The 12,830-nt window shown below is 42.5% G+C and overlaps 1 protein-coding gene across 1 annotated transcript in view; it reads left to right on the forward strand.

The window, feature by feature from the left end:
* Positions 1–12,830, forward strand: part of LMTK2 (lemur tyrosine kinase 2) — an 88,861-nt gene that overhangs the window by 15,283 nt on the left and 60,748 nt on the right. The window contains exon 2 of the mRNA XM_075830260.1: positions 10,595–10,716. Within this exon, the coding sequence (XP_075686375.1) occupies positions 10,595–10,716 (122 nt within the window). The remainder of the gene's footprint in view (positions 1–10,594; positions 10,717–12,830) is intronic.

The raw sequence follows: 12,830 nt of genomic DNA on the forward strand, positions 1-12,830 counted from the left end.
CAGCCTACTTCCAATAATTTATGCAAAAAACCTGTGGGGTCAAAACGCTCCCTATACCCCTAGATAATTTCCTCAATGGGTGTAGTTTCCGAAATGGGGTCACTTGTGGGGGGTTTCCACTGTTTTGTCCCCTCAGGGGCTTTGTAAATGTGACATGGCCTCTCAAACCATTCCTGCTAAATTTTAGCTCCAAAAGCCAAACGGTGCTCTTTCCCTTCTAAGCCCTGCCGTGTGTCCAAATATCCATTTATTACCACATGTGGGGTATTGTTTTACTCGGGAGAAATTGCTTTACAAATTTTGCGATGCTTTTTCTCCTTTAGTCCTTGTGGAAATGAGAAAAAAAATCGCTAAACCTACATTTTCTTTGAAGAAATGTTGATTTTAATTTTCACGGCCTACTTCCAATAATTTCTGTAAAAAACCTGTGCGGTCAAAATGCTCACTACACCCCTAGATAATTTCCTTGAGGTGTCTAGTTTCCCAGATGGGGTCACTTTTGGTGGATTTTCACTGTTTTGGCACCGCAAGAGCCCTTCAAACCTGACATGGTGCCTAAAATATATTCTAACAAAAATAAGGCCCCAAAATCCACTAGGTGCTCCTTTGCTTCTGAGGCCGGTGCTTCAGTCCAGTCGCACGCTACGGCCACATGTGGGATATTTCCTAAAACTGCAGAAACTGGGCAACAAATATTGAGTTGCATTTCTCTGGTAAAACCTTCTGTGTTATAAAAAAAATTGTATTAAAAATTTTTTTCTGCAAAAAAATATGAAATGTGTAAATTTCACCCCTACTTTGCTTTAATTCCTGTGAAATGTGTAAAGGGTTAAGACATTTTCTAAATGCTGTTTTGAATACTTTGAGGGGTGAAGATTTTAAAATGGGGTGACTTTTTGGGGGTTTCTAATATATAAGGCCCTCAAAACCACTTCACAACTGAACTGGCCCCTGTAAAAATAGCCTTTTGAAATTTTATTGAAAATGTGAGAAATTGCTGCTAAAGTTCTAAGCCTTGTGAGGTCATAGAAAAATAAAAGGATGTTCAAAAAACGATGCCAATCTAAAGTAGACATATGGGGGATGTTAATTAGCAACAATTTTGTGTGGTATAACTGCCTGTCTTACAAGCAGATACATTTGAATTGAGAAAAATGCTAATTTTTGCAATTTTTCACTATATTTTCGTGTTTTTCACAATTAAATACTGAATGTATCGACCAAATTTTACCACTATCTTAAAGTCCAATGTGTCACGAGAAAACAATCTCAGAATCGCCCGGATAGGTGAAAGCATTTCAACATTATTACCACATAAAGTGAAACATGTCAGATTTGAAAAATGAGGCTCTGTCAGGAAGGTCAAAAGTGGCTAAAGAGGGAAGGGGTTAAAGAGGCTATGTCACCAGATTATAAGTGCCATCTAATTTCCCCTGGAGAGGAGTGCTGGCAGAGCATTTTGGTGGTAACTTATTCCCCCCTATGACAATATGGGGGGTGGGTCAAAAATGATGCGGCCAGACGTAAAGTATGTCGTGAAATGAGTGCCTACGTGTATGAAAAAACACGCGTAAAATATGACCGCAAAAAAGCCACTAAAAACGCATGTAAAAAAAAAAATGCCTGAAACGCATCAATGTCAATGATTATGTAGTGATGCCCTACAGTTCAAATTTACATCCACAGGTATCAGAGGACCCAGGGTGTGCCAAGAAAACATTGCCCACACCATTACTCTTTGCCCACCAGCCTCAACTGTTCACACCTGACATGAAGAGTTCATTGATTCGTTCATGGTGCAGCAGAAATCTGGATTTATCTGACCAGGTGATGTTTATCTACTGCTCAGTGATCCAGTTTTTGGCTCTGTTCACGCATAGTTTTTTGGCGCTGATTTTGACACGGAAACCGTGTCGTTATCGGCACCGTGAAAAACATGGAAAATTGTCCCCCCATTTATTTCAATGGGAGGCAGAGGCATTTTTTTACAGGGCGGCTTTTAGGCACTCATGGGATAAAAAAAAAGCGTCATGTCCTTTCTTGCTGCAGTTCCGCCTCTGAACTCCTATTGAAATCAATAAGAGACAGAAAAAACCTGCAGCACCCATTTCCAAATGTGTTTCGCTTCGTTTTTTGCCTGTGGTCCTTGCATTAGCTTCAAAGGCCACGCGCGAAAGACGCAGCTGCAAAAAAGTGCATGCAGGTCAAAATCTGCCTCAAAATTCCTGAAGGAATTCTGAGGCAGATTTTTTCTGCCTGCAGAAAACTTCACTGTGTGAACAGGGCCTTTGCATTCTTCTGCCCACTGGAGTCTTGCCTTTCTGTTTACCTAAGGCTGGGTTCACATTAGTGCTGGGCAATTATGACCTAAATAGTCACGATTATTTAGGCCACACCCCCTTTTACATATCATGCTCCCAATTTGCATGCTGTGCCATTGAATATTTCTCCCCTGAGCCTGCTGAAAACCACTGTATATAATATACCCCATGAGACTTGCCCCATAGTGCTCCCCACACATTATAATGACCCTATAGCTGCCCCCACACTTTATAATGCCCCTATCACCTCTTGCACATGACCAAGTTCGGACCGTGAAAAAACGGTCCGTGTGTCGGTCGGATTTCCCGGCCCGACCACGTATACAGGTAAACGAGACTCCTGGCATCATAGATATTTTATGATGCTTAGGAGTCCCTGCCTCCCAACGAAGCTGCTTTTCCGTACTGGACAAAATGATACAGTACGGAACAGCAGTTTCGTGGGGAGGCAGAGATTCCTACCATTTATAAAATGTCTATGATGCCAGGAGTCCCGGTCACCTGTACAGTGGTCAGACCGGGAAATCCAGCTGACACTGGGACTGTTTTCCACGGCCCGATCTCGGTCGTGTGCAAACGCTCTATAGCTGCCCCCACACAGTGTAATGACCCCACAACTGCCTTCCACACACACTGTATAATACCCCCACAGCTGCCCTCCACACACTGTATATGGCTCACTGCCCTACCATTGGATTCAACTGAATCTGCCTCCGGAGATACAGAGGAAACCAGGAAAATATTATTTAAGAATCTGAAATGCACAAGATGACTTCTGTTAATTGCGCTGAGTTTCGGTTATTTTTCCATAAATTGCCCGGCCCTAGTTCACATGGTTCCTTTTTTTTTGTGTTTTTAGCATGCAGATTTTTGTTTATAAACTCCCACTGAGAGACATGGGAGTTTATCTACCAAAACAAAAAAGCGCTTTCTAGAATTGCAGCAAAAATGCACCATGTGAACTAGGGATGCACGATGCATCAAAACTGCGATACTGTTTCGATACCGTGCACCCTCAAACGGTTCGATACTGTTATTTCATGTATTTCGAAACTAAGCTGTGCGGCCGCACAGCTTAGTATAGTAATACATGAATGTATGAGAGTGCGGCTGTGTGATGCATCCATTGCCGCGTTCCGGAGTCCTAACAAGTGCGCGCGGTCAGCATGATGGGATGCGGCTGATGCTGCACTAATGATTGCCGCCACTGAAGACAGAACATGGCGGGCTCACTGCAAAACACCCCCATGTTCTGTCTACAGTGCCTGCGGTCATTAGTGCAGCGCTGGCCGTATTACCTTCGCGCACTTATTGCTAGGAGCGGGGCAATGGCTGTATTACACAACCACTGCCCCGTGGCGGAGATCAGAGAAACCTCTGACCGCCGACACTATTCCACTGAACAAAGCTGACTTTCAGGGGAAAATGGGAACGGGGGGGGGGATGCCCTTTGGATCGTGTCACAGGGAATTCCTGTGACGCGATCGAGGGCCATACCATATATGGGCAGATAGCCCAGTGTCCATTGAAGGACCCCAGGGCTGCCTGAGCATATTTCCTGTTAGGGCATACTGAGGTCTGTCCTAACAACTGCCTGTGTACTTTCTGTAATGTACTGTCATATACACCGCATTCCAAATTATTATGCAAATGTTATTTTTCGCTGATTTTCCTCAATAGTCGATGCAAATGACAGTCACTATAATCTTCAAGCCATCAACCGTTGGAGTATAATGCGAATTTTAATGAACAAATCTAATGATAACAGATTTTTTCTTTTTAGAAGTAAAAAACTCAAAATGCACTGTTTCACATTATTATGCACAACAAAGATCAAAACATTTTAAAGGTTGTAAAGAGAACTAAAATGGTCATTTGTTGAATTTGCAGCATCAGGAGGTCATATTTACAGAAATCAAAAGCTCTTTCAATCAAAAAAAAACTTAGGCCAAGTTACATGTTAACATAGGACCCCTTTGATATCACCTTCACAATTCTTGCATCCATTGAATTTGTGAGTATTTGGACAGTTTCTGCCTGAATATCTTTGCAGGATGTCAGAATAGCCTCCCAGAGCTTCTGTTTTGATGTGAACTGCCTCCCACCCTAATAGATATTTTGCTTGAGGATGCTCCAAAGGTTCTCAATAGGGTTGAGGTCAGGGGAACATGGGGGCCACACCATGACTTTCTCTCCTTTTATGCCCATAGCAGCCAATGACACAGAGGTATTCTTTGCAGCATGAGATGGTGCATTGTCATGAATGAATATAATTTTGCTATGGAAGGCACGGTTCTTTTTGCAGACGTCATTTTCACACAGTCAGGGACCCTAAAGGGGCCTACCAGCTCTCTCCCCATGATTCCAGCCCAAAACATGACTCTGCCACCTCCTTGCTGACGTCGCAGCCTTGTTGGGACATGGTGGCCATTCACCAACCATCCACTACTCCATCCATCTGGACCATCCAGGGTTGCACGGCACTCATCAGTAAACAACACGGTTTGAAAATTAGTCTTCATGTATTTCTGAGCCCACTGCAACCGTTTCTGCTTGTGAGCATTGTTTAGGGGTGGCTGAATAATAGCTTTAGGCACACTTGCAAACCTCTGAAGTATCCTGCACCTTGAGGTCCAGAGGCACCAGCGGCTTCAAATACCTGTTTGCTGCTTTGCAATGACATTTTAGCAGCTGCTCTCCTAATCCTATTAATTTGTCTGGCAGAAACCTTCCTAATTATGCGTTTATCTGAACGAACCAGTCTGTGCTCTGAATCAGCCACAAATCTTTTCACAGTACGATGATCACGCTTAAGTTTTCTTGAAATATCCAATGTTTTCATACCTAGTGCAATACCTTGGACAATTTCACGCTTTTCGGCAGCAGAGAGATCCTTTTTCTTTCCCATATTGCTTGAAACCTGTGGCCTGCTTAATAATGTGGAACGTCGTTTTCTTTTGATTGGGAACACCTGGCAAACTAATTATCACAGGTGTCTGAGATTGATTACAATGATCTAAAGAGCTCTAAGGGCCTGTTGACATCACCGTTCATTTCCGTTCCGAGGTTCTGTCGGAGGTTTCCGTCGGGTGAACCCCGCAACGGAAAGTGAAACTGACAGCACAGCCTCCGTTTCAGTCACCATTGATCTCAATGGTGACGGAAACATCGTTAATGCTTTCCGTTCATCACCATTCCGTCTGGTTTCCGGTTTTCCGATGGAATCAATAACGCAGTCGACTACGCTATTGATTCCGTCGGAAAACCGGAAACCAGCCGGAATGGTGACGAATGGAAAGCATTAGCGATGTCTGTCACCATTGAGATCAATGGTGACTGAAACGGAAGCTGTGCTGTCAGTTTCACTTTCCGTTGCGGGGTTCACCAGACTGAACCCCGAAACGGAAATGAACGGTGATGTGAACAGGCCCTAAGACACAATACCATCCATGAGTTTCATTGAAAAACGAATAATTAAATGTTTGACACTTAAATCCAATGTGCACAATAATTTGAAACACGGTGTAGATATGCCAGTACATTGAGGTTTAAAAATAAAAGTGAAAAAATAAAGTTGTTTCATTAAAAAACACACACACACACACACACACACACACACACACACACACACACACACACACACACACACACCCTCACAAAATAAGTCTCAATACATAAAATATACACATATTCGGTATCGTCGCGACCGTAATAACACATTTATAGTGTCATTTAGGTTTACGCTGTTCTAAAATAAAACCTGCTTTCTTTCACTTATTCATGTGAAGCACAAGGTATTATGAATTTTGAACTCCCATGTGCCTCACATTAAGGCTATGTTCACACGGAGTATTTTGGGGGAGGAATATCTGCCTCAAAATTCCGTTTGGAACTTTGAGGCACATATTCCTCTCCCTGCACGCCGATTTTCGCGGCAATTATCGCGCCGTTTTTCGCCCGCGGCCATTGAGTGCCGCGGGCATAAAACAGCGAGATATACGCTTTCTCCTGCCTCCCATTGAAGTCAATGGGAGGTCCGAGGCGGAAGCGCCCGAAGATAGGGCATGTCGCTTCTTTTTCCCGCGAGGCAGTTTTACTGCTCGCGGGAAAAAGACGCCGACGCCTCCCATTGAAAACAATGGGAGGCGTTCTCGGGCCGTTTCTGCCGAGTTTTGCGACGCGGTTTCCGCGTCAAAAAACTCGGCAAAATACCCCGTGTGAACATAGCCTAATAGTAATTAACCCCATCATGTACCTCACACATTAACCCAATGTTGTCCATTATGACTGAGAAACATGATGGAATTAATTACTATTAATGTGAGGCACATGGAGGTTCAAAATTCATCATCACACCACATGCCTCACATCAGAAAACGGAAGAACTTTTTTTTTAAATTGTTGGTAAAAGTATAGTTTTGATATAGTGTATCGCAATACTACACGAAGTAATCGGTATCTAAGTCTAAATTCTGATATCGTGACATCCCTAATGTGAACCCAGCCCAAGACAGCAATAGCACTCGGACTGGTCGTTTGCTGTTCTAGCCCATCCGTGCTAAAGAATGATGAGTTGTGCATTCGGACACGTTACAGCGTTGTGTTCGGGCGGCAATTTGCCAGACTGCACCGTCTGTTCATCAGAATGATTTCTTATCACAGCATCATTATTTGCCAGGAACCCAGTGTGGGCATGGCATGAGCTTTTATTTTATGGTATATGAATAACACCCCCTTTAGCCCAGAGGAATCTTGGATAAAGGACAAGAACAGGAAACTGATGTAAGAAGCGCTGATCACTAACAAACAAGCCGCTCTGGTGTTCTCCCACAGAGCTCTTAAAATAAATCTCATTTATGTGGGGAACATCTTGTGTTTTAGTTTTTAGTTTTTTTTTATATTTTACACATATGTGGAATCTTTTATTGATTCAGCTTGCTATTTATAGTTGTAGATAACATGGCAGCAAACATCAATCTGATAGATGCTGTCCCCGTGATGCAATGTCTGTATGTGACTTCTGAGAAGCAGCTCGCAGGCCATGTTTACATGTTCAGGATTCGGTCAGGATTTCAGAGTAGAATCTGCACCAAAATTTAGACATTCCGCTGGCAATGCATGTGCAAATATCTGCACGGAATAATGAATGCGCTGCAGATTTTAAAATCTATATTATTCATTATTGCTGCAGATTCTGCACTGAAAAGATGAGGATTATCTCCATTACAATTAGAATGGAGTTATTGCACAAGTGAATTTGGTGGCGAATTCGTAGAAGTCCGCGTTTTAGCTGAGGATTTTCTAAAAAAAAAATAAAAAAAAATCATCATGGACTTGGCCTAATATTATCATTAGCAGGATCTGTGTGTCTGGATCTACATAATGAGAATTGTACATAATAATATCTTGTTTTGCTACTGACTAACTGCATTATCCGGAACACCTTATATGACCCAAATTGCTTCCTTTACAAGTGTTTTTCCCATCATCATTAATAATGTACTGATGACCATCATGGCAGCCTTGCTCCTATATCCATTACTAGGATACATAAAACACGTGCCCGCTAGGAAAGTACGTATATGTTCACCTTTTGAACGCTATTTTTTTGGGTTATAAGAAGTTGAGTAAATTTGTAACTACACTGCATTACTTGTTTTAATCCTGAGTTGCATAATTTACTTTATATAAGTCACACATTTGCAGGTTCTTATTGAAGACCTTCAACAAGCCTGTTGTCCGGCATGAACCTAAGGGTATGTTCACACGATAGCAGGCATTTACGGCTGAAATGACAGACTGTTTTCAGAAGAAAACAGCTGCGTCGTTTCAGCCGTAAATGCTCCTCGTAATATACGAGGCGTCTGTGACGCTCGTATATCTTGAGCTGCTCTTCATTGAGTTCAATGAAGAACGGTTCAAATTGCGTTGCAAAGAAGTGTCCTGCACTTCTTTGCCGAGGCAGTCATTTTACGCGTCGTCGTTTGACAGCTGTCAAACGACGACGCGTAAATGACAGGTCGTCGGCACAGTACGTCGGCAAACCCATTCAAATGAATGGACAGATGTTTGCCGACGTATTGTAGCCCTATTTTCAGACGTAAAACGAGGCATAATACGCCTCGTTTACGTCTGAAAATAGGTCGTGTGAACCCAGCCTAACAGCTGAGCTCCTGTAAGGCAGTGAAAAATTAATTCTCCATTAGATTACTGCCTGATGATTTGCATACTAAGAGTTGTTCTTATTCCATCGGGCCCTAAAACCGGCTGAACTATAAATGGAGCTCTGAGCTGTGATACAGGCTGTAATTACGTATAATATAAGTAATGTATTAAGAAAGTGACTCTACATTTGAACAAAAAGAGATCAGCAGCACATCAGTCCCAGAGAGCATTCACAGGGAGCATTTAAAGAGGCTCTGTCTTCACATTATAAGTGCCCTATCTCCTATATAAGAAGATCGGCGCTGTAATGTAGGTGACAGTAATTATTTTTATTTAGAAAAACCATCTATTTTAAACCACTTTATGAGCAATTTTTAGCTTTATGCTAATTAGTTTCTTAATGCCCAAGTGGGCGCGTTTTACTTTAGACCAAGTGGGCGTTGTACAATCAGCGTCATGCACTTCTCTCCATTCATTTACACTGCACTAGCGATAAAGTTATATGCGTGACACAGCGATCACTTCAACCAGAGACCTTGAAAATACTGAGAAATTTATACACAATCACTCCCTCAAGGTATTCGGCATCTACATATTTAATCCTTGCTTGGAAATTTTCTATAAGTGGGCTGATTGTGCCAAGTCCTCCAGCGTCAGAGCCTCTACACCAGTGATTACAATCTTATTCCCAGGGACCCTCTACACCAATCGCTACCTCAAGGAAGTTTGGTGTAGGGTGGGGAAAAGCATTCTACCTTGGCACTAAATCCTGGCTGAGAGATGTTAGACCCCTTCACATCACGTGAATATGTAATGGACTGGAGTCATGAGCGTTCGTGACGGATACCATTATAGCCTATGGGCACTACTAGGCTTCCGTTTAATGTATCTGTCACTCAGAGACTATAATGGTATCTGTTTAATGTATGTCGTAAAAAGCTATTGAAAAGGCCATAAAGAATACATTAAAAGGATGCCTGTGGTGTAGGCTATACGTCACCCATAGGCTCCTATGCTAAAGAAAATGTGTCACGCGCAGCATCATTTTTTTTTTCTTTATTTTTTACGGGATTCAGTTGTATGGAATAACTTTGTTTACTCTACTATTCCATATTTCAAAGAAAAAGGTATACCACCCCGACCGAGGCCAAAAAGATGCTCTTGGAGCACTATGGACCCGTTTAGCATGTACGCCGGGTGCTTTACCAAGATACACGCTAAACGTAATGTGAGGAGACTTAACTGTGTTCCACGTATCTCTGAGCAGGTTGAAATCAGGCCCCGTTGACACGTTCTGGATTCCACATGGATTTTCGCACCAAAAATTCTCCTTCCATTGAATTATGGGACTTTACTTTGCAGACGTGGCATAAATGTCACTTATTGATGTGGATTCCGCGCGGAAAAGCTGCCAGTTTTCCACATGCAAATTTTCACTGTTCACTGGGGCTAATCCACGTGTAAATCCGCCGCACATCATACTGCACATCCACAGCAGAAATCCGAGATAAGCCTCGGATTTCTTCTGCTGATTCTGCAGCAAATACATATTGGATCTGCCTTAGGCCTTATTTACACGAGCGTGTTAAACGTCCGTGTGGCGGCCGTCCCACGGACCTTTGTAATTCAATGTGGCCGTTCACACAGCCGTTGTTTCAACGGACCGTGTGAAGGGTCCGTGAGAAAATAGGGCATGTCTTATTTTTTTCACGCTTCACGCATCCCCCCATAGACTCCTCTATGGGGGATGCGAGACATCGCGTCGCGCAGAGCACGGATGCACCTCTGACGTGAAAAACTGCAGTTCGAGATGCGCAACGCTCGTGTAAATAAGGCCTAAGGCTGTCTGACAAGTGTGAGAAGGGACAGACCATCAATTTTAGTCATGGAATACCTTTTTGCAGTTAATCCAATGCAGAACAAAGCAGCAGAAGAAATGAAGAACGACGTGTGAATAGAGCCACAAGCTGCCGTTCTACTATCTGTACATCTTGCCTATTGTGTGATCTGCTGACTATAAAAATGTCTCCTGTTTAGTTCCATAGTGATCTAACTGATGCAGGACAAGTCTGTTTATATCTAACCGTGATTTGCTTTTTCTTTTTTAGATGTTACAAGCAGTGATGTCCCGGTGTCCCTAATGCTGCTGTCTGTCTGCAGTTTCATTGCGTTGGTCGTTCTGCTAATAAGTTGTATATCCTGCTGCAAAGAGAACGAGATAGATTTCAAGGTGAGACCGTTGGTTACTTAAGGTCCTCTTAGGGCATGTTCACACGCAGGAAATCTGCATCAGAATCTCTAGAAAACCGCTGGTAAAGCTGTCGCAGAAATCCGCACCAAATAGTGTGGTTTTTTTCTGCTTATGTTGCTGTGGAAATGTTGCGTTTTTTCCGCATCGGTTTTACCTGCATATTTAGTATTATACTTTGCTATAACCAATTTTTATGTGCACCTGCGGATTTCCTTCGGGTTTTACTGTGTTTCCGTTGCGTAAACGCTATAAAATCCGCAACAACAGAAATCTGTTGCGGATTTTCTGCTCCCCATTGAAGTCTATGGGCCAAACACGCAGCATCTCCGCACCGAACACCAGCATAAATTGACGTACTGCGTAATTGAAAAACGCACCGCAAAACACTTTCCGCACGATTTTTGTGTGTTTTTTTTTTTTTTTCCGCAGCGTGGGCTTGAGATTTTCTAAATCGAATTCACTTCGCCACTACTTTAAATGCTGCGGATTTACCATACGGAATTCAGTTGCGGATATTCCGCAGCATTTACGCTACGTGTGAGCCCAGCCTAACGCTGACCAATTTTGGCCTGTGCAATGAGCGCCGATCAACGAGACAAATGGTTGATCAGCGCTTGTTTGCTCCTGTCACAAAGAGCTAGTATGGGGACGAGTGCTCGTTACTCCGATCACTCGTCCCCATACATTATCACGTCGGAAGCACGTCTCCCTGCTGCCAACAATGATATGTTGCTTTTTTAAAACGATACGATCAGCTGATGAATGAGCATTTGGTCGTTCTTCTGCTGATCGCTGCCCTGTTTACACAGGGTAATTATCGGCAACACTCTTTTGCCAGATAATTGGCCATTGTAAAAGCGCCTTTAGTCTTTTCTCAAGATGTTTTTGGATTGACGGTGGGGGGGTGTCATTGACTTTGGGCCTATGTCATTTCATAAACATTTCTAGTGAGCAAACACTGTAAAGTGGTTGCTGTACTTGCTGATGACCTTGTTCAGTTCTGGTTCAGCCTCTGTATGCACAAGCTGAAAAACTGAAATGCAAATAACAATATCTAGTCTCGGTGATCAAAATCTAAGCACGAATTGCTGGTTTAGCAAGATTTTCCAGCGACTAATTCCGGTCTGTTTCCTGTAATGAATCGGCTGCAGTAGTTTTTATAGCTCTTATTAAACACATCCCTACTGTCGTATGCTCATTATACAGAATACTGCGTACAACACTGATGGGACTGAAACGCTACATTTATAGTAGTTATCATCATTTTGGGAATTACATTTTTTTTTTTTTTTTATATATATGCTTACATCTATCTAGTCTGGTCGCATTCCAGGCAGGAATTTTGGCATTTAGTCATCTTGAAAAACAATGGATTTCACTGTTTGACGAATATTGTAATCTCACACCCTCCCCTGACTCACTAAATGTCAGAATAAATGTTTATTTGGAGAGGAAATCCTGTATCTAGATGGTATAGGACATATAGGGGATCTACTTTAACTAAGCTTCGTTCTAAAATCTGCTCATATAAAGACTTGGCTAAAAGCACAGAAGTTTGTCGCTGACATCACAGAGCTTGACGTTGTTGTAAGCGATTTAAAGGTTTTGTTTTTTTTCTTTCTATGTTTTATACAGCAAACGCAGCGTGCGCATAGTGGGCGTTCAGCACATCAATCATAGCATTGACCTGATGTATGATAAGAGTGTCTTTTTGGCTTACGGCAGGCGGTACATGTTTGTTTTCTAACTTTATTACATAGGGTAGTCGACGAAGCTATTCAGTAGAGATATTTCACAAAAATTTATGTTTTTTAAAATCTGATTCAATGGGTGACCTCTCCCACTGTATACTTTCTACTTACCCTGCAAATGCAGTGTGAACAGCGCTTTATATGGGTGCCCAGAATCATGAGCATTTAGTTCTTTACCAGAATACACGTTCTGATTCCTTGCAATGTCTGAGGATTGCGCATAGAGTTGTTGTTCACGAACAACTAGACAACAGAATTGTATGTGCATCATTGGGCACAATATTGGGAGCGCTGGTTTTGGGAACTGGCCGGAGAATCAGTTGATGCACCGCAGTTCACCTT

This window comes from Rhinoderma darwinii, chromosome 6, assembly GCF_050947455.1.
Source record: "Rhinoderma darwinii isolate aRhiDar2 chromosome 6, aRhiDar2.hap1, whole genome shotgun sequence".
Classification (NCBI taxonomy): Eukaryota; Metazoa; Chordata; class Amphibia; order Anura; family Rhinodermatidae; genus Rhinoderma; species Rhinoderma darwinii.